The 27,471-nt window shown below is 38.8% G+C and overlaps 1 protein-coding gene across 11 annotated transcripts in view; it reads left to right on the top strand.

Moving 5' to 3' along the window:
• Positions 1-27,471, top strand: part of LOC128643793 (uncharacterized) — a 202,586-nt gene that overhangs the window by 44,535 nt on the left and 130,580 nt on the right. For all 11 annotated transcript variants that reach the window (XM_053696613.1, XM_053696614.1, XM_053696611.1 and 8 more), the window contains 2 exons: positions 1,051-1,125; positions 20,354-20,413. In XM_053696613.1, the coding sequence (XP_053552588.1) occupies positions 1,051-1,125; positions 20,354-20,413 (135 nt within the window). The remainder of the gene's footprint in view (positions 1-1,050; positions 1,126-20,353; positions 20,414-27,471) is intronic.

Raw genomic sequence — 27,471 nt, 5'->3', positions numbered from 1 at the left:
GCGTCAAGCACTCCTCCAGCATCTTTTTATTTGGTCTGCATCTCTCTAATGTTCTTCTTTGTGATCCGAACACCTCATACTAAGATTTGTCTGTCCATAACACTTTTTTCCAATCTTCCTCTGTCCAGTGTCTGTGTTCTTTTTACCCATCTTAATCTTTGACTTTCAATAGCCAGGCTTTGCCTAGAAGGCCAGCATCCCTGAGACCCCCCTCTTCACTGCTGACATTGAGACTGGTGTTTTGCGGGTACTGTTTAATGAAGCTGCCAGTTAAGGACCTGTGAAGCGCCTGTTTCTCTAACTAGACACTTTATTGTATTTGTCCTCTTTTTCAGTTGTGTACCAGGGCCTCCCATTTCTTGTTAGAACCAGTTGGTGCTGTTCTATGAAGGGAGAAGTTCACAGCATTGTACAAGAGCTTCAGTTTCTTGCTCCAGATACTCAACTAGTCTAATGAAGGCCACTTTTATTACTTCTTTAGTCAGCACAACAGCAGTTTTCTGCTGTGCTAACATAATTGCAAAGGGTTTTCTAATGACCAAATAATCTTTTTAAATTATATACTTGGATTAGCAAACACAATGTGCCATTGGAACACAAGACAAATGGTTGCTGATAATGGGTCTCTGTACACCTATGTAGATATGCAACTATAATAGTCATTTACAACAATAACAATGTCTACACTGTATTTCTGATCAAATTTATATTATTTTAATGGAAAGAAAAAATGCTTTTCTTCTGTAAACAAGGAAATTTTTAAGTGAACCCAAACTTTTGAACACTAGCGTATATAGTATATAGCAGGGTTAGCCTTAAGAAGTCTACAGGTTTATTTTCCAGGTCTGAGAATTAGAAAATACACATGTTTTAAAGCTAAAGTACGTGACATGACGAAAATAAATAAGTAGATTACAAATTAAACATTTAGTTTAAAAGTCTTAAGGTATTTAATGTTTCTCTAATTTTCCCAAACTCTCCCTATGCCCATCCTGATGTAGAACGTTAACCTACAAGTTCTGTTTTCATTATTCACTTCTTTTATTTCAGCAATCCCTGATATTGTCACTACTGAAAGAGCAACTCTACAATCAACGAGCAAGTTAAAACCTATCATATCCACAGGTAAGACAGACTTTCCAATGCATGTCTGTAGTGCTATGCAGGGATATACCTAACTATAGCTAATACAGTATAGAGCACTGATAGCCTTCAAGCACAGAATGCTTTTTTTCCAGAACAGTATTTCTATTGTGAAGGGGATGGTAAGGGCTTTCTTAAGGTTTGCAGTACCCCAGTATATGACCAATGCTGTCAGGTATTTTTCATTGTTATATCAATCACCTGGATTCATTTGAAAGAGAGAAAAAAAGATGCTTGTTTAAATTTATTATAAGGCATCAAATCCCTATCTATTGTGGGGGGTGAGAGATTAGAAACATATATCCATATGGTTCAGGTGATTACTGTTGTCATGGTGGTCACCTGATAGCTACCTGGGCACTCAACTCCCCAACTGAAAAGGTGGCCTCTCATCTTTTAAAAAGTCAATTTTTAAACTGAGATGATATGGTGATGAACTATTTAATATTAGGTTGCTCTTTGTGTGTGATTTATACTGTCTTTATGGCAAAGGGGTTAATTTACTCAATAAGTAAATACATTATGTAGCTGATTGCCATTTTTATAATGGGGCAAGAAATCCCCCTCATTGGAAATAAAAGTGCTATTGAATTCTCCTGCTTGAGCTTTAACTGTGCTAGAAGTTAGCTTTTTTGCGTGCGTTGGGTTGTGCTCGTATTATGAGTTGAAAGTAAACTGTTTTCGCTCAGGCTCTAACTTGAGGCGCGGAAAAAGAATAGAAGTCAACGGAGCAAAAAAATGTGTGAAAAAAACCTCACACCCTACTCGCACACAAACCCGATTGCATATTCTCACGTGCGCTAACCCAACATGAAAATTTAAATATTTCACAATCCAATGTTTTTCACATAGCAGAATATGTTTTCTTAAAAAAAAATTTGAAAAAAAAATCCTATCTATATATATATAAAAATATATATATATATATATATATACAATATATATATATATATATATATACACATATATATATATTACATACATACAGACATGATTATATATAGGTATAGATATATACAGATATATATAGGAATATTTATTTACAAATACTTATAACATATTCTGCTATGTGCAGAACATTGGAATGTGAAATATTTACAGCAAATACACACTATAAAACTTTATTAAATAAGAATATTGCATAAATATGTTTTTAAATGTTTACATCTACTTAACTGCAAAGGACTACAATGTCTTTATATACTATCTATATAGACTATGGCCTCTAGTTATCAAGCTCTGTACGTACCTGCCTTCGCCGGCCCCAATACGCTCGCCTCACATCGCCACCGCGGACCTGAATACGTTCGCCAAAGTTATCAAAAAAGCTGTCAAAAAGCCGCGCACCAAGTATGGGGCGATGAGCAGCGGACTGTGATAGTTGTCACTCATCCGATCTCGCTGTCCTTCGGCTTTTCTACAGCTTTATTGATAAGCTGTCACTAAGCACCCACACTATACTATACTGTTCTACCCCCTATACCGCTGCCCCCGGAGCCCCCCGCAACTAAATAAAGTTATTAACCCCTAAACCGCTGCTCCTAGACCCTGCCGCAACTATAATAAATATATTAACCCCTAAACCGCCGCTCCCGGACCCCACCACAACTATAATAAATGTATTAACCCCTAAACCGCCGCTCCCGGACCCCTCCGCCACCTACATAATACCTATTAACCCCTATCCTGCCCCCCCTATACCGCCGCCACCTATAATAAATTTATTAACCCCTATCCTGGCTATCCCATACCCCGCAGCAACTAAATAAATTGTTTAACCCCTAAACCGCCGCTCCCGGACCCCGCCGCCACCTATATTAAACTTATTAACCCCTAATCTGCCCCCCCTACACCGTCGCCACCTATAATAAATGTATTAACCCCTATCCTGCCCCCCCTATACCGCCACCATCTATATTAAACTAATTAACCCCTAAACCTAAGTCTAACACTAACCCTAACACCCCCCTAACTTAAATATTATTTTAATAAATCTAAATAAAAATTACTCTTATTAACTAAATTAATCCTATTTAAAACTAAATACTTACCTATAAAATAAACCCTAAGATAGCTACAATATAACTAATAATTATATTGTAACTATTTTAGGATTTATTTTTATTTTACCGGCAAATTTAAATTTATTTTAACTAGGTACAATAGCTATTAAATAGTTATTAACTATTTAATAGCTACCTAGATAAAATAAAGAATTTACCTGTAAAATAAAAACTAACCTAAGTTACAATTACACCTAACACTACACTATCATTAAATAAATTATTTCTATTTAAAACTAAATACTTACCTGTAAAATAAACCCTAAGATAGATACAATGTAATTAATAATTACATTGTAGCTATTTAAGGATTTATATTTATTTTACAGGTAACTTTGTATTTATTTTAACTAGGTACAATAGTTATTAAATAGTTATTAACTATTTAATAACTACCTAGCTAAAAGAAATACAAAATTACCTGTAAAATAAATCCTAACCTAAGTTACAATTAAAGCTAACACTACACTATCATTAAATAAATTACTAGGCAATACCTACAATTAAATACAATTAAATAAACTAAACTAAATTAAGAAACAAACAAACACTAAATTACAGAAAATAAAAAAATATTACAAGAATTTTAAACTAATTACACCTAATCTAAGCCCCCTAATAAAATTAAAAAAAAAACCAAAATAATAAAAGTCCCTACCCTATTCTACATTACCAAGTAATCAGCTCTTTTACCAGCCCTTAAAGGGTTTTTTTGTGGGGCATGCCCCAAAGTAATCAGCTCTTTTGCCTGTAAAAAAAAATAGAACCCCCCCAACATTAAAACCCACTACCCACATACCCCTACTCTAACCCACCCAAACCCCCCCCTTAAATAAACCTAACGCTACCCCCCTGAAGATCTCCCTACCTTGAGTCGTGTTCACCCAGCTGGGCCGAAGTCATCATCCAAGGGGCGCTGAAGATGTCTTCCATCCGATAGAAGTCATCATCCAAGGGGCGCTGAAGAGGTCTTCCATCCGATAGAAGTCTTCATCCAGGCGGCGTCTTCAATCTTCATCCATCCGGAGTGGAGCGGAGCCATCTTCAAACGAGCCGACGCGGAGCCATCCTCTTCAATCGATGACTACCCGATGAATGAATATTCCTTTAAGTGACGTCATCCAAGATGACGTCCCTCGAATTCCGATTGCCTGATAGGATTCTATCAGCCAATCGGAATTAAGGTAGGAAAAATGATTGGAACAGCCAATAGAATGCAAGCTCAATCTGATTGGCTGATTGGATCAGCCAATTGGATTGAACTTGAATCTGATTGGCTGATTTAATCAGCCAGTCAGATTTTTCCTACCTTAATTCCGATTGGCTGATAGAATCCTATCAGCGAATCGGAATTCGAGGGACGCCATCTTGGATGACGTCACTTAAATGAATATTCATTTGTCGGGTAGTCGTCGGTTGAAGAGGATGGCTCCGCGTTGGCTCGTTTGAAGATGGCTCCGCTCCGGATGGATGAAGATTGAAGACGCCGCCTGGATGAAGACTTCTATCGGATGGAAGACCTCTTCAGTGCACCTTGGATGATGACTTCTATCGGATGGAAGACATCTTCAGCGCACCTTGGATGATGACGTCGGCCCGGCTGGGTGAACACGACTCAAGGTAGGGAGATCTTTAGGGGGGTAGCGTTAGGTTTATTTAAGGGGGGTTTGGGTGGGTTAGAGTAGGGGTATGTGGGTGGTGGGTTTTAATGTTGGGGGGTTGTATTTTTTCTTACAGGCAAAAGAGCTGATTACTTTGGGGCGTGCCCCTCAAAAAGCCCTTTTAAGGGCTGGTAAAAGAGCTGATTACTTGGTAATGTAGAATACGGTAGGGGCTTTTATTATTTTTTTTTTATTTTTTTTTATTAGGGGGCTTAGATTAGGTGTAATTAGTTTAAAATTCTTGTAATATTTTTTTTATTTTCTGTAATTTAGTGGGGGGGGGGGTTGTAATTTAGTTTAGTTTATTTAATTGTATTTAATTGTAGGTATTGCCTAGTAATTTATTTAATTAATTTAATGATAGTGTAGTGTTAGGTTTAACTGTAACTTAGGTTAGGATTTATTTTACATGTAATTTTGTATTTCTTTTACCTAGGTAGTTATTAAATAGTTAATAACTATTTAATAACCATTGTACCTAGTTAAAATAAATACAAAGTTACCTGTAAAATAAATATAAATCCTAAAATAGCTACAATGTAATTATTAATTACATTGTAGCTACCTTAGGGTTTATTTTACAGGTAAGTATTTAGTTTTAAATAGGAATAATTTATTTAATGATAGTGTAGTGTTAGGTGTAATTGTAACTTAGGTTAGTTTTTATTTTACAGGTAAATTTGTCTTTATTTTATCTAGGTAGCTATTAAATAGTTAATAACTATTTAATAGCTATTGTACCTAGTTAAAATAAATTTAAATTTGCCTGTAAAATAAAAATAAATCCTAAAATAGCTACAATATAATTATTAGTTATATTGTACCTATCTTAGGGTTTATTTTATAGGTAAGTATTTAGTTTTAAATAGGATTAATTTAGTTAATAAGAGTAATTTTTATTTAGATTTATTAAAATAATATTTAAGTTAGGGGGGTGTTAGGGTTAGTGTTAGACTTAGGTTTAGGGGTTAATTAGTTTAATATAGATGGCGGCGGTATAGGGGGGGCAGGATAGGGGTTAATACATTTATTATAGGTGGCGACGGTGTAGGGGGGGCAGATTAGGGGTTAATAAGTTTAATATAGGTGGCGGCGGGGTCCGGGAGCGGCGGTTTAGGGGTTAAACAATTTATTTAGTTGCGGTGGGGTACGGAATCCACAGGATAGGGGTTAATAAATTTATTATAGGTGGCGGCGGTATGGGGGGGGCAGGATAGGGGTTAATAGGTATAATGTAGGTGGCGGCGGGGTCCGGGAGCGTCGGTTTAGGGGTTAGCATATTTATTATAGTTGCGGCGGGGTCCGGGAGCGGCGGTTTAGGGGTTAATAAGTTTGTTAGAGTGGCGATGGGCTCCGGGAGCGGCGGTTTAGGGATTAACATGTTTTTTTGTTTTTTTTTATATATATTCAATTTTTTTTTATTGAGGTGTGTTGAAAATTACAAAGTACCATTCGCAGATGGTAAATAGCAGACATCATGCGATATACATATTACATGGATACAGGTGATCACTCACTTATATAAGTATATAATAACCTCAGATTTTCATAGAGAAGTCCCCCTGTAATACAGCATAAAGTCACAAACAGTGATTTCCCTCTCTGATGAATTGAGGCCTCTCTTGGACCCCCTGAAAAGAAAGGTGTTAGACATTATAGGGAATTTTGAGGGGAATTAACAAAGAAAAGAACAAAGTGGGCCACTTTTGGACCCCAAATGCAAGCAGCCGGTATATAAAAGAGTGTATTTTAAATGCATTTGATGTGTATGTGGATCATACAGAGATGTGAATGCTTAATAAGAAAAATGAGTCAATACTTTAAACTCTTACAGGAACTCTATAAACATAAAAAAAAAACTTTTAGTTCAAGTAACACTGACAATAGGAGGCAAACAGGCCCAGAGTAAGTTTGTGCTGTTGGGTAGAGGGGGGCATACCCCTACATCTAGTTGGAGGACCGCATACATTATTACACTGCTATTGGAAGCACCATGCAGGGAAGTACCAATAGTGCTATTGTCAGCCTCAACTAGTATTGCCCTTAGTGAATAAAACCGGGGAAGCATTGACACTTTTGTAAGTAGATAGGTAGGGCTTTACTCCCCTCTAGTGGAGAGGCTTGGTATCCGTGGTCAGATTTATACCTTTAAATTGCATCCTCCTAATAGAAAGATAATTAATTTAGTAATAATATACATAGGTGTTAAAATTTATATTCTAACCAGAAGTCCCCTAGGTCAGTAACTTAAACATGTAGAAATCACAGTATGTAGGTATGTCTATGTAGAAGGCTAGAATAAGACCTAATATGGTTATACAACTATCTGACTCAGTCTGAGATATCCGGCATCTGCCTCAAAGCCTACCTTAACAAACTAAGATGTGAAAGTAATAATACCCTGTACAGGCTAAGCACTCATGGCTACAACATTAAATATCAGGGCCAGTGCTGGGACGCACATCGTGGGGGTGATTGTACAGTACACAACTATATACAGTGATTAAGCGAGATATGGCAGCCATGTATTTGAAGTTTAACAGGACATATATAGTTCCAATTACCATGTAGTAATCCCTAATACATGAGATCGGGGCACATCAGTTCAAGGGCTGCAACTCACAACTATTATAAGATATACCCCGCTTAGAAGCACAAGCAATCCCCACAGTCTACATGTAACAAGGTGAGCTTGGCCACAGTTCTGTAGGAGCGGCATGGTTGATCAGTTTTAGTCATCTCAGTGACAGAGAGTCTCTGCATGTCCCTTATATATCAATTCTATTTGAAGTCTAGCCTGCTCACGCCAGCCTTACAACAACAGGGCGAACTGCCGCCCGGCAGCGCAACAAATATGGCGTCATAGATTTCACTCGCCCCCTCCACACCGGTTAACCCAAAGGTTAGTTTTGCTGGCAATCCGGGTCTGAGTTATGCATGGTCCATGCTCCCCCTAGAAATGGCCGCACCAGAGATACTCAAAAAATGTAAGCTGCGACCCAGAGGGAAGCCGCCGGCACATACCGCCAGGATCCCAGCAGGAGAACAATGAGGTCCTCAGTAGATCAGGCCACCCTGCCGCTCGAAAAAAGAGGCCATCTAGCGTAGTTAACTTTGGGGACACGGCACTCTGCGTCCAGGTCGGTAATGGAGTCACGGCCTGCTGGGCATTCTTTAGGATGTGGGACTCTGATGACTTCATATCAGAACTCGTCTCCATCAGCAAGTGCGCTGAGTCTGCTGTCTCCCACTCCGGGCTTGCAGTGAGACCCTGTGGCACGTCGGCAGTATGGGCCCTGTGCTTTTGAGCGTGTGGTTGCAAAAGAGGAACGTCCATGTCCCTCGGCTGACAGCAATCTGCAGGCTCCGTGAATAAAGTAGTATGGTAAGTTTCATCGGTGAAAAGCAGCCTGCTGAGATCCTTTAGCAGCTGCTCGTAGGATTGTTTGATCGCGGTCTCCACTGCGCGCTCCCATGCGCCCACTGCTTCCAAGGCCTCCATAATAGAATATTGTCTCTCGTTTTCTTTGTTTTTTAACTCCTCAGTCAGTGGAAGTGTTCTGTTGTAGTAGTAAGTAGTACTACTCGTAACCCCAGTCTCCTAGGGGGGGGAATATGCGGCAGCCCCGGTTCCACAGACCGACAAACACTGTGTGAGTGCAGCAGCCGTGAGGCCTAACTGTAGAGCATAGGCAGAGACTAATCCCAAAAGATCCTCCCAGTGTTGACAGAATCTTCGATCAAAAAGTAGTTAGCTGGGTTTTAGCTATGAAATAAGCTCAGTTTTAGAGAAAAGCAAGATAATTATCGTGTAAAACTCCAAAGAAGAGCCAGGAGCTCCCTCAAGACACGTCTTGCCGCTACAGCTGTAGGCTCCGCCCCCAGGGATTAACATGTTTAATATAGTTGCGGCGGGGTCCAGGAGCGGCGGTTTCGGGGGTAATAACTTTATTTAGTTGCGGCGGTGTAGGGGGGGCAGGTTAGGGGTGTTTATACTCGGAGTACATGTTAGGGTGTTAGGTGCAGACATCTTCCATAGGAATCAATGGGATGTCGGGCAGCAGCGAACATGAACTTTCGCTATGGTCAGACTCCTATTGATTCCTATGGGATCCGCCACTTCCAGGGCGGCGGATTGAAAACCAGGTACGCTGCGCCGGAAAAGTGCCGAGCGTACCTGCTAGTCATTTGATAACTAGCAAAAGTAGTCAGATTGTGCCGAACTTGCGTTCGGAACATCTGGAGTGACGTAAGAATCAATCTGTGTCGGACTGAGTCCGGCGGATCGTAGCTTACGTCACAAAATTCTACTTTTGCCGGTGTGTAGGGCTTGATAACTTAGGCGAATCAGCCTCGCCACAAATACGCTGCGGAAATCCAGCGTATTTGAGGTTGACGGCTTGATAACTAGAGGCCTATCTGTCTTTATATGTACTGTATATATGTATTTATGTGTCTGTAAATACATAAATACGCATATAAATACATATATATACACATCCATATTTAGACATATATCTGTATGTATCTCAAAGTTAAAATCCTTTGCCTGTTGTTTTATAACACCTGAGACCTGATATCTTTGAGCCATTATAAATTTCAAATATTTTTTTAAATCATTTTTATTAGATGGTGTTATGGTGTAACTGCACCTTGTAATGTATTTTTGATGTGTTTTGTGACACTTTTTGATTAACCAGAGCTTGGGGTCTCGATAACCCGTTAACTATAATTGTGCACAAGCGATCACGTTTATTTTCAACTTGTAAAACGAATGTAAGCAGCTCATGAGTAACTGTTAACACGTCACTTGTAATTTGGCCCTGTGTGTTTTATAGCAGGAGCCAATATCAAAAACCTTCCTGGTTCTAAGTATGGTATGTAATCTTTATTATTACCATGTTGATCACCTGCAAATTAGTGATAGTGACCTTTCATTTAGAATAGCAAATTTTCCACCATGAAATAATTAATTTATCAGGTAAGCATAAATTATGTTTTTGTACAGGCGCATTTAGTAACAGTATCATAATAATATATTGTGGGACCAATTGAAGTATTATGATAGCAGAAATGACTTGGCTAACATATCCTCTGTCCTCTAGTATATATATATAGGGGCAGGTTTGCATATGTGAGCCTGCCTCCAGCAAAGTAAGAAGCTTCGCTCATTAGACCGCTGTTTCTTACACTCTCCGCCACCTCTGAGGTGGGGGAGAGAAATCACAGAGAGCTCACTCGCTCTCAGAGATTGACAGTCCCTTCACTCACGCGAATGAAGGGGCAGGCATTATACACTCATCAGAGTGTGTAATGATACATATAGGCCCGTATGCAGCAATGGACAGCTTTGCAAGTTGAGAAGCTGTCCGCCCGCCTTTTAATACATGGGGCCCAAAGTAACTGCTTTGCAAATTTGCTCTACAGAAGCTTCATTCCTGAAAGCCCAAGTAGAAACCGATTTAGTAGAATGAGCTGTAAATCGCTCAGGTTGAGAATTCTCTGCTACCACATAAGCCCTTCTTTTTTTTTTTTCCCCCAATAAAAAATGTTGACCTGCCACTGCCTGCACTGATATCACGTGAGTGTGACATGATGCTTCACTAGTGTCTCTGACTACAGGGGTTAGTGTTTCTGTTTTACCCATTGGTGTTTATGTGTGTGTGTATGTATGTATTGGACTGTGTGTGTATTTATGCATGTATGTCTGTGTGTGTGTATGTTTGTGGAACCAGCAAATTACAGACCTTGTTACTACAGCATGAGGGGGTGGGGGGTAAACAGTGTCACTATACAGTACCACTATATACAGTGCGGGGGGGGGGGGCCCAGGTGCAAGAATCTAAGAAGGGCCCCCCCCCCAAAAAAAAAAAGTGCATTTGATACATATCTTTTTTTTTTTTACATTTAACACAGAAAAAAATGTGAATCAGATTACATGTCTGCAAAAGGAGGTACCCTGTGCCCACAGTCTGTGAGATGGTCTGACCCCCAATTACAGACTGTGTCATTAACTCAGTATATACAGTACTTGTGGGTTAAACAGTGTCACTATATACAGTAATAGGGGGTCAGACCATCTCACATACTGTGGGCACAGGGTACCTCCTTTTGCAGACATGTAATCTGTCTGTAATCTAGTTACACCTCTGCTAACGCCATGATTAATTTGTTTTATTTTGAATCCAAAGGAAATTACTCCAAAGAAACGGGCTCTAATGAATTCTTTGAAATAGCGAGATACAAATATAAGATGAGATACTTCACAGGGTAAATAGAGTATTTATGAATTGTTCATTATTGAGTGAGGTTTAGGTGAAAATTCCGATTATCCTAGTTTTTGAAGGTATAATCTAGATTTTATTATAGACACAGAGACGAGTATTTTGCATTATCTTTCTTTACTACTCATATACAGCCTTTTAAAGAATAACAAAGAACATAAATACAAAGATATTAGAACAGAACAGATATTAAGGAATAACAATAAGTAGCTAAGATGTGAGCTAACTTATAACTTCAAGAAAAAAGTGACCAATCAGAGAAGGAATAGTGACCATAAAGTGACCAATATGCAGCTAAACCTTCTCTTTCTTGACTGATGCTCACAATGGACAAATTTTTAAGAACAACAAAAAGTCCAAACAGTCCAAAACAACATATTATTAAAAATGAGAGGCAACTGAAGATTTGATTGGAGAATATTTTGAATATGAAGAACTTGTTCGAAGAAGGTAAGCTTGTCAGGGGTCTACTTGAAGGTTGGCAATCCTCTTGAACAGAAGGTATAAATCTGGATATGAGAAATGGATTTCGTTCAGATGGAAACTGTTAAAACAAAATATGTTAATAATAATATATAAACATAAAAAAGGGTGGGTATAAAACATAACTGAGGTGGGAAAATACTTGTCTCTGTGTCTTTTATAAAATCTAGATTACACCTTCAAAAACTAGGATAATCTGAATTTTATTACAAGACCAGAGACTCCTATTTTGCAAGTTGAAAGCACATTAAGAAAATAAATTAAGTAAGGCATGTTGAATGGGTCTGAAATAAAACTGTTTAAAAATAGAGTCTGAAGACCAATCCGCCGCACTCCAAATTTGTTGAAGAGGAGCAGTTTTTAAAAAGGCCTTTGAGGCTGCAGAACCTCTGAATGAATGAGCTGAAAAAGAAATATTAATTCCGGCTTCTTTCATGACCCATTTAACCCACCTGGCGATGGAAGTAGAAGTGATAGGAGCATGAGGAGGAATAAAAGAAATCAGAAGTTGATTATCAGAGGGTTTTCTGAAAGTTAAAGTTCTTGATTCATAAGATTTCAAACATTCAAGCACACATAGAGAAGGTTTGGAAGGAAGATAAGGATAGAAAATAGAGGTAGAAAGAGTCTTAGTTCTATGGGACAGAAAAAAGGTAACTCCCTCTGGAGAAAAACGTTTAGAATTCCAACCTAAAGCCTTCACGTCTGAAACTCTTCTAAACGAAATTAAACAAAGAAGAGTAGCAAGCTTAGATGAAAGTTGTTTTAGGGATAAAGAAGCATTATCAGGCCAAGATTTGAAAAGAGAAAAAATAAGATCCACGTCCCAGAAAAATTCATGTTTAGGGACCGGAGGACGTTTCAATCTGATGGCTTTGAACACTCTACAAACCAAAGGGTGTTGACCGACGGAAAGATTATTAATTAAATTATGCCTAGCAGAAATGGCTGAGCGATGGACGTTGATTGTTCTATAAGCTAGACCTGACTCAAAAAGATGAGACAGGTAATTGATAATATCAGTTAAATTTGAAGAAAAGGGATCCAAGTTTCTCTGCAAGCACCAGCTAGTCCATTTAGACCAGGTGGTGAAGTAGCATCTACGAGTACCTGGGGCCCAAGACTCTTGAATGAGTGACTTAGCTCCATCCGAAAGGCCAGGGTCCCCTGAGATCGTCCATGCCACTAGGAGAAGAGAGCCTTGGAGAACTAGATTGTGACAATTGCCCTCCGGATCTGTGAGAAGATGAGGAAAGAGAGGAAACAGAATTGGGAGATTGATGGACATTCCCAAAAGAGAGGTGTACCATGACTGAGTCGGCCAGAGGGGGGTCACAATCATTAAGCATAGAAGGTCCCTGTGAACAGTTGAAATTGTCCTTGGAATCATTGGAAAGGGAGGAAATGCATAAACTCCCTGGAGAGGCCACAGATGAAGAAAAGCATCTAAGGCTGCTGCTTCCGGATCTGGACGCCAACTGAAGTAAGGGAGAATTTGAAAATTGGTCCTGGATGCAAAAAGATCCAAACAAAAGGGAGAGATTGGAGAGAGAGAAAAAGGCTCCTGTCCAATTTCCAGTCGCTGAAATCCATCAAATGATGAGATCCACAATCTGCCGATGAATTCGATTGACCTGTAATATATTCTGCTTTGACTGAAATATTCCTGTCCAAACAAAGATGAATAAAATCTTTGGTAATATTGGACAAATCTCTGGATTTGGTGCCTCCCAAACTATTGAGATACTGCACCGCAAAAATATTGTCCATACACAGGAGAATGGAGACTGGAGAAGAAAAATTGGCAAAACTTTTGACTGCAAACGAGCCAGCCAATAACTCTAAACAATTGATATGAAAGCGTTTCTCTTCCAGAGTCCATTTGCCCCCTGTATTGGAGGGACCACAAAGAGCTCCCTAGCCTGAAAGACTGGCGTCGGATTTGATGATGAAGAAAGAGAAATCAAATAAGAATAAGAAAAACCTTTCCTCAAATGAAGAATCTTCAATCTTTGAAGTTCGCGATAGTGTAAAGGAGCGGGGAATATAGCCTGAATAAAGGATGAATTTAGTGATGTCGCGAACATAAAAATTTGGGTTCGCGAATGGCGAGCGCGAACTTCCGCAAAAGTTTGCGAACCGGCGAACCGGGCTTCAATGGGCAGGTGAATTTTAAAACCCACAGAGACTCTTTCTGGCCACAATAGTGATGGAAAAGTTGTTTCAATGGGACTAACACCTGGACTGTGGCGTGCCGGAGGGGGATCCATGGCAAAACTCCCATGGAAAATTACATAGTTGATGCAGAGTATGGTTTTAATCCATAAAGGGCATAAATCACCTAACATTCCTAAATTGTTTGGAATAACGTGCTTTAAAACATCAGGTATGATGTTGTATCGATCAGGTAGTGTAAGGGTTACGCCCGCGTCCCAGTGACAGACCAAACTCCCGCAGCGGGTACAACATCATCATCATCACACCGTACGTCCATGTGTGTAATGCTGCCTGACTGAGACATATCCCTTTTTTCTACATCCTCTGGCAATAATGGTTGCGCATCACTCATTTCTTCCAACTGATATGTAAATAACTCCTCTGACAGATCAAGTGAAGCGGCTGTGGTGCTAGTGTTGGTGGTGGCGGCAGGTGGGCGAGTGGTAACTTGAGAGGTACCCGAAGCTAAGCTGGAGGAGGATGGTGCGTCAAGGTTCCGAGCGGAAGCTGTAGAAGATTGGGTGTCCTGTGTTAGCCAGTCAACTATGTCCTCAGAACTTTTCGAGTTCATGGTACGTGACCTCTGAACACTGGGCATTATTCTAGGGTCAAAGGGAATCACAGCACCACGACCACGATGGCCCCTGCGCAGTGGCCTGCCTCTGCCTGTCATTTTTTTTTCGATTAGTGGTACTATGCGTGCAAGCTACTTTGACAACAGATATGAGTGGCACTGTGGACTGGCAGAAGTTGGCAGAGTAGACGCTGTAGGCCTGACACACACGCTTGCAGACAACTAACTGAAATTCAATCTATTACAGTCAAAATTGTATTTATTTTTAATGTACACTACTGTTACACCAGATATGAGATGCACTGGTGTGACACTGTGCCCTGGCAGGCCCTGAAAAATCTGTTACACATCTACAACCACCAAAAAACAACCATGCTAAATAGTTTCTAAATTTTGTCCTGAGTTTAGAAATACCCAATGTTAACATGTTCTTTGCTTTTTTTGCAAGTTATAGGGAAATAAATACAAGAAGCACTTTACTATTTCAAAACCACTTTTTTTCAAAATGAGCGCTAGTTACATTGGAACCCTGATATCTGTCAGGAATACCTGAATATCCCTTTACATGTATATATTTTTTTTAGAAGACATCCCAAAGTATTGATCTAGGCCCATTTTGGTATATTTCATGCCACCATTTCACCGCCAAATGCGATCAAATAAAAAAAAATTGTTCACTTTTTCACAAACTTTAGGTTTCTCACAGAAATTATTTACAAACAACTTATGCAATTATGGCATAAATGGTTGTAAATGCTTCTCTGGGATCCCCTTTGTTCAGAAATAGCAGACTTATATGGCTTTGGTGTTGCTTTTCGGTAATTAGAAGGCTGCTAAATGCCACTGCGCACCACACGTGTTTTATGCCCAGCAGTGAAGGGGTTAATTAGGGAGCATGTAGGGAGCTTGTAGAGTTAAGTGTAGTGTAGTAGACAACCCAAAGTATTGATCTAGGCCCATTTTGGTATATTTCATGCCACCATTTCACCGCCAAATGCGATCAAATTATAAAAAAACGTTACATTAAAAAAACGTTACATTTTTCACAATTTTAGGTTTCTCACTGAAATCATTTACAAACAGCTTGTGCAATTATGGCACACATGGTTGTAAATGCTTCTCTGGGATCCCCTTTGTTCAGAAATAGCAGACATATATGACTTTGGCGTTGCTTTCTGGTAATTAGAAGGCCGCTAAATGCTGCTGCGCATCACACGTGTATTATGGCTAGCAGTGAAGGGGTTAATTAGGTAGTTTGTAGGGAGCTTGCAGGGTTAATTTTAGCTTTAGTGTAGAGATCAGCCTCCCACCTGACACATCAGACCCCCTGATCCCTCCCAAACAGCTCCCTTCCCTCCCCCACCCCACAATTGTCCCCGCTATCTTAAGTACTGGCAGAAAGTCTGCCAGTACTAAAATAAAAGGTTTTAAAAATTCTTTTAAATTTTTTTTAGCATATTTACATATGCTGTGGTGTAACATCCCCCCCCTTAGCCCCCAACCTCCCTGATCCCCCCCAAAACAGCTCTCTAACCCTCCCCATCTGCCTTATTGGCAGCCATCTTGGGTACTGGCAGCTGTCTGCTATTATTTCACAGTCAAAAAAGTGTTGATTTTTTTAAATGTACACTACTGTTACACCAGATATGAGTAGTGGCACTGGGCAAGTGGGCACAGTATACGCTGTTAGCCTGACACACATTCTGGCAGGCAGGCAACTGCAATTAGATTACACAGGGAAAAAAAAAAGCAGACTGATGTTCTAGCCCTAAAAAGGGCTTTTTGGGGTGCTGTCCTTACAACAGAGATCAGATGAGTCCTTCAGGACTGTAGTGGACACTGAATACACTAGCCTAGCTATCGATTTCCCTATTAAATCAGCAGCAGCTACACTGTCCCTCCTCTCACTAAGAATGCAGCTTCCAAATGAATCTAAAATGGATGCTGTCCAGGAGGTGGGAGGGTCTGGGAGGGAGTGCCTGCCGCTGATTGGTTGTAATGTGTCTGCTGACTGTGAGGTACAGGGTCAAAGTTTACTCATTGATGACGAATAGGGGGCGGATCGAACATCGCATATGTTCGCCCGCCGCGGCGAACGCGAACATGCTATGTTCGCCGGGAACTATTCGCGACATCACTAAGGATGATAGTAAACCTACTATTCTGGCTATAGTCCTGATTGGAACCGAATCTTTGGATAACGTTTTTGAAATTTCTTTCTTGATGTTCTTCACCTTGTCTGGAGGAAGACTCAAGATGGAAAGAACTGTATCTATCTGGATACCCAAGAAAATTAAAGATTTGGTAGGGGAAATAATTGATTTTTGTTTGTTTACAATAAAACCTAGAGATTCCAATAAGGACATTGTGGAAGAGAGATGATTCTGAAGAGAGAGAAAATTCTGGTCCATAATTAAGATGTTGTCCAAATCAGACGAACACCCCGAAGTTTCAACCAAGCTATCACTGGTTTCAGCAATTTGGTGAAAATCCAAGGAGCAGAGGACAGACCTAAAGGAAGGCAGGTGAAATTCCAAAATTGGTCCTCCCAACGGAAGGTCAAAAACTTCCAATGTTCTTGGGTGATTGGTACAGTAAGATAGGCATCTGTGAGATCCAGACGCACTAACCAGTCATTTTCTCTCAGACATTCTCTTAGTAAGTGAATGCCTTCCATCTTGAAATGATGGTATGCAACATAAGCATTCAGGGATTTTAAATTTATAACTGGTCTGAATTGATTGTTTTTCTTTTTGACCAGAAATAAGTTGCTTAAATAGATATTGTGAGGCTGAAGTATGGGGAGAATTGCATTCTTGGAATAAAGGGTTGAAATTTCGTTTTGGACCAGAATTTTGTCTTTTTGAGAGAAATGAATAGGCTGAGGTAGTTTTATTTGAACAGGATGGGAGATGAATTCTATATGAATGCCTGACACTGCTTGAAGAACCCAAGGGTCTGTGGTAATTGAAACCCAATTTTGGGCAAACAAGGCGATTCTGCCACCAATTCTGTCTGGGGAAGAAAGAACATGGGGAGGAAATAACATATTTACCTGGAGCTTGTCTTGCTTTTGCTCTGCCTCTGAAACCTCTTTGATTTCATGAACGTTCTCTCGATGGAAAAAAGAAAGAGGTTGAGGGCTCTTGGAAGTTCCTTTGGAACTGAGACTGATATTGGGAAGAATAATGGGGCTTATGGGATTGGAAATAACGAGACCTGGATAAGAATGGTTGACGGCCGGGAAAGCGGCCTCTGCCTCTCTCGGCCCTGTCAGAGAAATTCTGGTTGGGATAAAAAAATTCTTGACAGAGGTCTTGACTTTGTTTAAATTAGAAAAAGTGTTAACGTATTGGTTCAATTCTTTTAAATAAGAGTCTCCAAATAAAAGGCCATTATCATTAGAGGCAATATCGTTAGAGGCAAAACCAGATATTTTTTGATCAATTTTACGCAAAATGTTGCGTCGTCTTTCAAGGGTCATAGCTGTATTAGTGTTACCCACAAAACAGAGGAGTCTTTGTACCCATTCACGTACAATATAAGGATCCAAAGGAGAATTTTCTGCAACTCCAAGTTCTGACATTTCAAATAACTTAGTTAAAGGACCCACAGTATCAAGTAACTTGTCTTGACAGATCTTCCATGATCTGTCAACACCCTTCTTCAGCTTATAACCCGGGGCACCAATAAATTTAAAAATTTTGGGGTCAACCTCAGGGGTAATGGAAGCATTTTTGGGGAGTTAGGGGCGAGGACACTCTGCCCTCATTTTATTTCGGGTTTGCTTTTTTAAAGGTTTCCGTAGCTGGAAATCTATGAATTTTGCCAAGTCAATAGATGGACACCATTCAGCAGAACGAGGATGATGTAATTCATCTGGATTAAATATGGGGTTACCTAAACAGTCAGTAAACTCCATTTCTTCCTCATTAAATTTTTTTAAATTCTTAGATATTTTCTTATGTTTTTTAGCAGCTGGAGAATAATTAGAATCATCAGTCATAAAAAGAATCTGAATTAATATCAGTATAATTTTCCTCATCTGAAGAATTAGAATTTGAGGAAGACATTTTTTCAAAAGATTTAATTTTAGATTTTGATTTTGAGATTACACTAGAATCCCTCATTTGGGTACACTTGGGGTGCAGGGTTCTTTTTACAGCGGCTTTAGTTCCTTTGCTGTGGGGAATAGTTGTGTCAGAAAGTAACTAACGAGATTTTGAAATAAGCTTTTTACTTGCTTTAACAGCTATAGATGGATTTTTTCTTTTTAGGGACTTTTTAGCCTCTTTAATACCAATTAATGAGGACATTTTATTAAATAAATTATTCATTGATGAATCTATCATAGATTGCACAGTTTGTGCAGTTAATGGGGTAGTACATTCATGAGGCTCAGACATTTTAACATTGATATTTAAATATTATTTAAAAGGTATAATTATCCCTTCAGTAAAAATATATACAAAAAGATAGCACACAAAACTGATTGAAATTATTTTTTTCTGACAGAAACTTATTTAAAAAAAAAACATGGTGAAAAAGCTTATATGAATAAATATTAAATATAGCCACAAGGTGGCAACAGAGTCAAAGAAATAACCCAACAGAGTAAATAAACAAGATGACGGCTTTGAAGGAGAAAAACAAAGTGAGAAAAAGCAACAAAATGACAACTATGACCGGAGCTGCTGTGATGCGTATCTCTCCCACGTTAGTAAGGAGAGGGCGGGAAAGAGACTCAGGACGGCCCCCAAAATGGCGGCTAATGCAATAACAATAACAGCAGAGACACACAGAGTGAAATGGCCGACAAAACGGCTGAAAGGGAAAAGCATAATTGAAAAATGAAACCGGTAAGAAAGCTTTTAAAAAAAAGGGGGAAAGGAAAAAAGACCACATACACGGACCAATAAGAGATTTGGAAGACAGGAAAAAGGAATAACTGAAATAAATAAATAAATAAATAAATAAAAGAAATATTAATAGTAAAAACGGCAAAGAAAAAGTAGAGTGTCAGGAAGAAACAGAGATAAAACGAAAAGGGGGAATTAAGAAAAATAAACAAATAATTAGCAAAAAATATATAATTTTAAAAATAAAATATAAATTCTTAGAGAATATGTGTATGACTTATCTCATTGATGAGCAGCAAAAGAAAGAGGAGGTTTAGCTGCATATTGGTCAGTTTATGGTCACTATTCCTTCTCTGATTGGTCACTTTTTTCTTGGAGTTATAAGTTGGCTCACATCTTAGCTACTTATTGTTATTCCTTAATATCTGTTCTGTTCTAATATCTTTGTATTTATGTTCTTTGTTATTCTTTCAAAGGCTGCATATGAGTAGTAAAGAAAGATAATGCAAAATAGGAGTCTCTGGTCTTGTAATAAAATCCCAAACACACCTCTAGAACGCCATGTAATGCTCATGTCCAGTCACTTGTTAATATGGGTGAGGTTTCTGAGATGGTTCTATCCAGTGGCTCTACTTTAAAGCAGGCATGAGAAAATTTTACAGATACATTTACATAACCAGTTTTGCATTTGTGTTTCCTTAATGTTGCAGCTGTAATAATCACTTCTTCAAAATACTAGTGGCTCTCGTTTTATGTGAAAGGTATCATATATTGGGGAGACAATTGTATATATTAATAGCAGAAATGCCCAGTAACGAAATGCTAGAAAAGACAGGTGAAGCACACCTCTGTGAAATTTGAACATTATCTCACAAAAACAACAAGGCCCTACGGCAGCAGCCTTCTGTGTCACCTTCTCATAATAAATGATTTCTCCACCAAAAATGTATGACCACTTTTATTGACCTTGTTTTTTTGTATCCTTCTTTATTAACCTAATTCTCTAACCTAGATTTCCAATGGCCATTGCCATTAAGGTCATTTTCACTGTGATCTTCATTTATTTCAGCAACTACTTCAGATCGAACTCTCCATGCAACAGTCAAGATCCAAGAAAGCATAAACTCTGGTGAGCCCTTATTTCTATGTACTAAGTCCTAAACAGACCTATAAAACAGACTGCTAATGGTCTTTAAGCACAGAATAAGTTTTCAGAGTAGTTGCTCATATATTGTATTGTATTGTATTTTTGTTGATTGCACCCAGCCTGACCATCTCATTGAGCTTGAAACCACTATAAACAAAATTGAAACCTAAGCAACTAACCTATTGTACAAGATACACCAAAATTATCACATAATCTATTTTTCTCTTCGGCTGCAAAGTTACATGTCTATGCAAAGATTCCTTTGTATTACCTGTATAAACGCCATTAAGAACACAGCTGTTAATCTGTAAAGATGCTCTACTTTGCTATGGGACATACTGAACTTCAAATATAGGGTATATTGTAAAAACCCCTGCACAAAACAACATTCTACAAAGATTTTCACAGGTCCACAATTTTTACACTCATTCAGTTATCCCATTTATTTAGATGTATGCAAATGTTATCTATAAGCCCTAAAACAAACACTGAAACAAAATAAAGCTAACGGTTCCAGCTATAGTGATCATTATGACACTGTTGTACTTATGTGTCTAAAATTATGCTATATATTACAAAATACTTTTATAAATAAATAAATGAGTATATTAGGTTTTTTATAGTTTTTTTATTTTAGGGGAGTGGGTGGGTGGGGGGACTTAGTATATTTTTTTAAGTAAAAGAGCTGTTAAACTTAGGGCAATGCCCTACAAAAGGCCCTTCTAAGGGCTATTTGTAGTTTTGTGTTAGATTAGGGGGTGTTTTTATTTTGGGGTGGCTTTTTATTTTTATAGGGTTCTTAGATTAGGTTGAATTTTTTTATTTTGGATAATTTGTTTATTATTTTCTGTAATCTTAGATTTTGTTATTTTTCATAATTTTAGAGTTTGTTATTTTGTGTAACGTTAGATTTTGTTAAATTTTAGATTTAATTTTTTGTAATTTTAGGCTTTATTTTTTTTTCGTAGTGTTAGGATTTTTTAATTTTGCAATTTAGTTTTTTTATTTTTGTTATCATTTATTGTTTTAAAATAGTAATGTTAGGTTTATTTATAGTTTAAGCTTAGTTTTTTTTATTTCACAGGTAATATTTTATTTAGGGGGTGTTAGGTCTAGGGGTTAATAGTTTAATTTAGTTTTTTGCGATGTGGGGGGCCGGCAGTTTAGAGGTTAATAGGTTTATTTAGTGTTGGCAATGTGGGGGATGGTGGTTTAGGGTTTAATAGGTTTGTTAGCATTGGTGATGTGGTGCAATTGCGGTTTAGGGGTTAGTAGACTAGGGGCTTATGTTAGGGTGTTAGTTTTTTAAACAACTTTCTTTTCTTCATAGAGTTCAATGGAGAATGCGTTAATGCGATTGAAATTTCGCAATTGCAGGTGTTTTTTTCCCTCCATTTTTCCTCCATTGATCTCTATGGGGGGAAACGTGCACAAGCACGCAAAGTCGGAACTTTGTTATTTCAGCATATTGCACAACAAAATAAAGTTTTAGGGTGACTTGTAATACCGGTTGTATAGAAATAGTGTAACGAACCCATTTTGCACAGTGGTTACGCTATGGCTATACCGCACAACTTTTAATATCAGTCTATATTTCTCAGAGTCTGTTAAGTTGCATGTTTTATGCCTTTGTCATGACTCCAAACTGGAAGGTCACTAAAGAATAAGTAAAACCCAAGCACTGTTGTCTCGTTGTTTCTGGTAGCCCACTTTTCAGAAGGATATGCAGAAATATATTTCATCCTGTGCCAGAAATAAAACTCATCGTTCTCTTCCACTTGGGTTATTACGATTCCTTCCTGTGCCAACCCATCCCAGAGGATCAATTTCTATGGACTTTATTGTAGAGCTGCCTCCATCTGGGGAATATACTACAATCTTGGTTGATGTCTAGCAAATGAGTCATTTCATTGCTACCGTGGCTTCCCCACAGCTAAAAAAAACTGAGTTAAAGGGACAGTGTAGTTAGAAATAAACTTTCATGATTTAGATAGGGCATGCAATTTTAAACAATTTTCCAATTTACTTGTATCATCAAATTTGCTTTGTTTTCCTGTTATTCTTAGTTGAAAGCTAACCCTAGGTAGGCTCATATGTGTCGCGATCGCTCAGCTGCTGATCGCTTCCTTCTGTACAGCGCGGTAGCGCTTTCTTGGTTGCTTAGCAACCTTGTTCTCCTCGGCCCCTTCTGCTGACGTCAGAGGGCCTTCTTATTCCGGCGTCTCCTCACCTCGGGGCCTGTTTGTTTTGTTCCTGGCTTGTAAGTAACTTTTGGATTACTTATTTTGAATCGGAATTGCTGGCTTGTTTGATTCCTAAACCCTTCCTGCCTGATTCCTGTTATCTGGACTATTGCTTGTTTTGAACATTTCTACTGTTTAACCCCAAACTGCCTGATTACACGCTGCTGGAACTTGGCTTGTTTGACTATTCTACTGTTTAACCCCAAACTGCCTGATTACACGTTGCTGGACTTTGCTTGTTTGACCATTCTACTGTTTAACCCCAAACTGCCTGATTACACGATGCTGGAACTTTGCTTGCTAGACCATTCTACTGTTTAACCCCAAACTGCCTGATTACAAGTTGCTGGACTTTGCTTGTTTGACTATTCTACTGTTTAACCCCAAACTGCCTGATTACACGTTGCTGGACTTTGCTTGTTTGACCATTCTACTGTTTTAACCCCAAACTGCTTGATTACACGCTTTTGGAACTTTGCTTGTTTGACAAACCCTTCTGGTTAACCCCTGCCTGCCTGATTCCATGTTGCCGGTTATTGCTTGATGGATTACTCTTTTGGTTAACCCTTATCTACCTGAAGTTCTTCTCCTGACCCTGCTGTATCATCTTCCAGTTTATTTCTGTGAGTATACTATTGCAGCTGTCGCAGGGTCAGGTCCGGGAATATACTCACAGTGCTAGAGTGTTATTCTAACTTCATTTTAGCATTTGGGTCTAACTCTGGACTTAACCTATCCTGACATTACAAACAGGCCATAAAATGGACCCTGGTGAGTTATCCAGAGCTGTGGCTCTACAGGGACAGCTTCTTGGAACCCACTCTGCACACCTGCAATCCCTGGATTCTAAATTGGATCAAATTACTGCTCTTTTGCATAATCTCTCTCCTTCTCAAGTTTCTGCAACACCTGTTGTTCCTGCGGCCAGTTCTAACCCTGCATTTAATCCGCCACAACCTGCAGAACAGTTTATTCCCATAATTCCACTACCGGATAAATATGACGGCAATCCTGAAGACTGTCGAGGATTTCTAAATCAGTGCCGCCTTCACTTCAGAAATAATCCTCAGATGTTTGTTTCCTCTTCCTCCAAGATCACCTTTTTAATTTCTCTTATGAAGGGTAAAGCCTTGGCTTGGGTTTCTCCACTTTTGGAAAAGGATGATCCTTTGCTCCATGATATTGACACTTTTGTTTCCATATTTTCTTCTGTGTTTGATAAACCTGGTAGATCAGCTGCTGCTGAAGCAGGACTTTTAGATCTAAGACAGGGATCTCTTTCTGCAGCACAATACGCTATAGAATTCCGGACTTTAGCTGCTGAAACTATGTGGAATCATGGGGCCCTGCGTGCAGCGTTTCGTAAAGGTCTTTGTGATCGTTTGAAAGATGAATTGGTTTATAGGGATCTTCCTGATTCTCTAGAAGAACTTATCAACTTATGTATCAAGCTAGATGCTCGTTACTCTGAGCGTCTCCATGAACGTGACCGTAACAGAAGATCCTTTATCAGATCTTCTTTCCGTCCTATGCCTCGTTCACCAAACCTTCCTACTCCTAATACTTCTATCTCTGAGTCAAGTGAACCCATGGAGGTTGGTGCAATTAAATTATCCGAAGCTGAACGTCTCAGAAGGCGTAATCTGGCACTATGTCTTTACTGTGGTATTAAGGGGCATATGTTAAAAGATTGTCCAACTCGTCCAGTAAAAGCCAGGGCTTAACTCCAGAAAGAGGGACTGAGTTAAGCCAAAGATCTTTTTCTACCCTCAATCCCAAGCTATTTGTTCCAGTCACTGTCCGTTTTGGCAACACCAAATTTCAGGCGCAAGCACTCATTGATTCCGGAGCTGCCGGAATGTTTATGGATTCGGACTTTGTTAATGCTTTTCATATTCCTTTGCTTTCCAAGAGCCAAGTAATCAAGGTCACTACTGTCAGTGGTCAACCCTTAGGTTCTGGTTTCATTCAATATTCTACGATACCACTTCTCATGTCTGTAGGAGTACTTCATTCCGAAACCATTTGTTTTGATATAATCTCTTCCCCACAGTTTCCTCTCATTTTGGGACTCCCTTGGCTTCAATTACATGATCCAGTTTTTTCATGGTCTAAAGGAGAGCTTGTTGCTTGGGGATCTTCTTGTTTCAAACAGTGTCTTCAAAGTACTCCTAAAACTTCTAATACAGTTGTGGCAGCTTTGGACATTCCTGATTCCTTGCCTGGACATTATCATTCTTTCTGTGATGTCTTTTCTAAAAAGGATGCTGAAGTATTACTTCCACACCGGACCTTTGATTGTCCCATTGACCTATTACCAGGAGCTCCTCTACCTAAGGGTAAAACATACCCACTTTCTCATCAAGAAAATGTTTCACTTGAGGAGTATATCAAGGATAATTTGGCCCGAGGTTTTATCCGCCCTTCTTCTTCTCCAGTAGGAGCAGGTTTTTTCTTTGTGGAAAAGAAAGATGGAGGCCTTTGTCCTTGCATTGACTATCGAGCTCTAAATCAAATTACAATCAAGAATTGTTATCCACTTCCTCTCATTCCTGAATTATTTGACCATCTCCAGGGTGCTTCCATCTTTACCAAATTGGACCTTCGTGGGGCATATAATTTGGTCAGAATTCGTAAAGGGGACGAGTGGAAAACTGCCTTCAATACTAGGTTTGTTCAATCAAAAAATATAAAAAATAATTAGTGCGCCAACAGTCAAATATCTTCTATATAAATATATATAAAAATGTCTAACTAAATAAGTGACTATCATATAACAATAGTGAGGAGACTGGAACCAGATTGGAACCAGATGGAGTGGCTCCTGAGCAGATGGTTAAAGGACAATATCTAATAATACGTTGATATTAACTTACAAGATGCTCCTTATCGAATAAGGGGATATATCAATAAAATACACAGTATGAGTCATATGGTGGACACAAAGATATTAGAGATATATAGATGAGATAGTCCCAAACACAAAATCCTGTTATATTCAAATGTAGTGGGAATAATATCCAAATCACAGGTGGCAAGCAGCTTCTTCAAACGATCCCTGTTGGTCACCCAGGGCGAGTAACTAAATGGATAATGAGATAAAAGAAGGCGCCAACATAGTGCGGTTATCAAAGAGGTGGGACACGCAATGCAAGTAAATCAATATACTCACAGGATTTCAGACACTTGATAAGTGTCACAAAAGCCTCCTGGACCCTCAGAGTCGTCCAGCTAACTCCCACTCCACTGTGGTAGTAAGAATCCACTCGTATCTACCGGTTGTGATGGCTCCGCTGGTGGTCTCAGCTACAGACTGTGTTCCAAATCGACAGACCTCAGGTCAGCTCAGAATATACAGATGCGGTCCTTGCTCTCCGGAGAGGAGTCATACAGCAAGACAACTCAAAAGTTGATGATGTGGTGGCAAAATCAGGTTTACCAGTTAGGAATGTAAATAAAAGTTCGTGGCTACAATCTTAAAATAAATAAGACTTTAATGGCACAACGTTTCTCGGTCTGTACGTGACCGTTTCCTCAGGTGCATAAGTGTATAATAAAAACACAAACAGCCACGAACTTATACAACTCAGCACGGCGTCCTCTAATGCACACCGCGCATGTATGTAGGTGTGTCCGAATGCTGGGAGTTCCATTTACGTCACTTGACCAATAAGGTGCTTGTAATGGAACACACCTCACTAGTTCCGTAAATCATAGGTTTATGAAATTATCCAATGCGGTGCTTGTAGTAAACCGCACCTCTCTATTTTATATTCTCGGTAAAGTTGTTGTTTGCAATGTAATAAAGAGCCACAATCGGCCCAGTTTAACTGTGGTTATAGTGTCTAATATTGATATATAATAACTACCAGATCGGACATACCTACTGTTGTTAGGCACAATATATGTATTTCGATCCTTGAACGGACCAATAGCTCCTAAAATATTAACACATATACGTATAAAAATGAAGTTAAAAATATATATACACAATTTCATAGTATAAAATAAGCACCAATAATGTGGCTATATCTAAAATATCGCATGAAGATGTATAGCTTTAACATGTCACTAAAAAATCAATAACGATTGCATTAAAAGTACTATTATAAAAATAATTTAACTTAATATTTCAAAATACATGTTGCATCCTCTTAGAGGGGTGCAAAAGGACCAATAAGATAATGTTTATTTATATATTAAAAATCCCTATACAGCCTCAACTACTAGATGTACATGTGGATTAGAGGGCCGACCCAGAGACATGCTAATAGCCAGCTTATGGCTGCTAAAATGTCCACAATAATAGTGTTGATAATAGAGATGGATTGAAATTAAATCACTTGAATGACATAGCTACTAAATCTTAATGAACCATAATATATAAAACTTGAAGCCTCTCTCAAAAAAGTGCTCCTAAATATTTGCTAACTAGTATAAAAAAAACCAATAGGTGGGGTTTATGAATTACAGTGTATTCCTTGTTCCTGTTACTGTGCGAAATACATCGCTTGCGTAAATCTATATATTAAATGGAACATTATACTATAAATAACCAAAGGTTCAGGAATACACAAAAATGAGTGGAGAGTACACAACAAAAAGGTAAAGCCTCCTGTCTACCTAATAAGGGGCCAACAATGTGTGTAAACTTTTTATTGATCTTGCAAAGGGATAAGTTAGCAAGAATTCAAAGATGTAGACAAATATAGGACATAAAAAGGACTCAAGCTCACCCTACATGTTGATGAGGATAGAGGATCTAAAATGCATTGTGTATACATAATACTGTTATCG

This window comes from Bombina bombina, unplaced genomic scaffold (genome assembly GCF_027579735.1).
Source record: "Bombina bombina isolate aBomBom1 unplaced genomic scaffold, aBomBom1.pri scaffold_518, whole genome shotgun sequence".
Classification (NCBI taxonomy): Eukaryota; Metazoa; Chordata; class Amphibia; order Anura; family Bombinatoridae; genus Bombina; species Bombina bombina.
The sequence above is the reverse complement of the archived record's forward strand: the minus strand, read 5'-3'. Positions and strand labels throughout refer to the sequence as shown.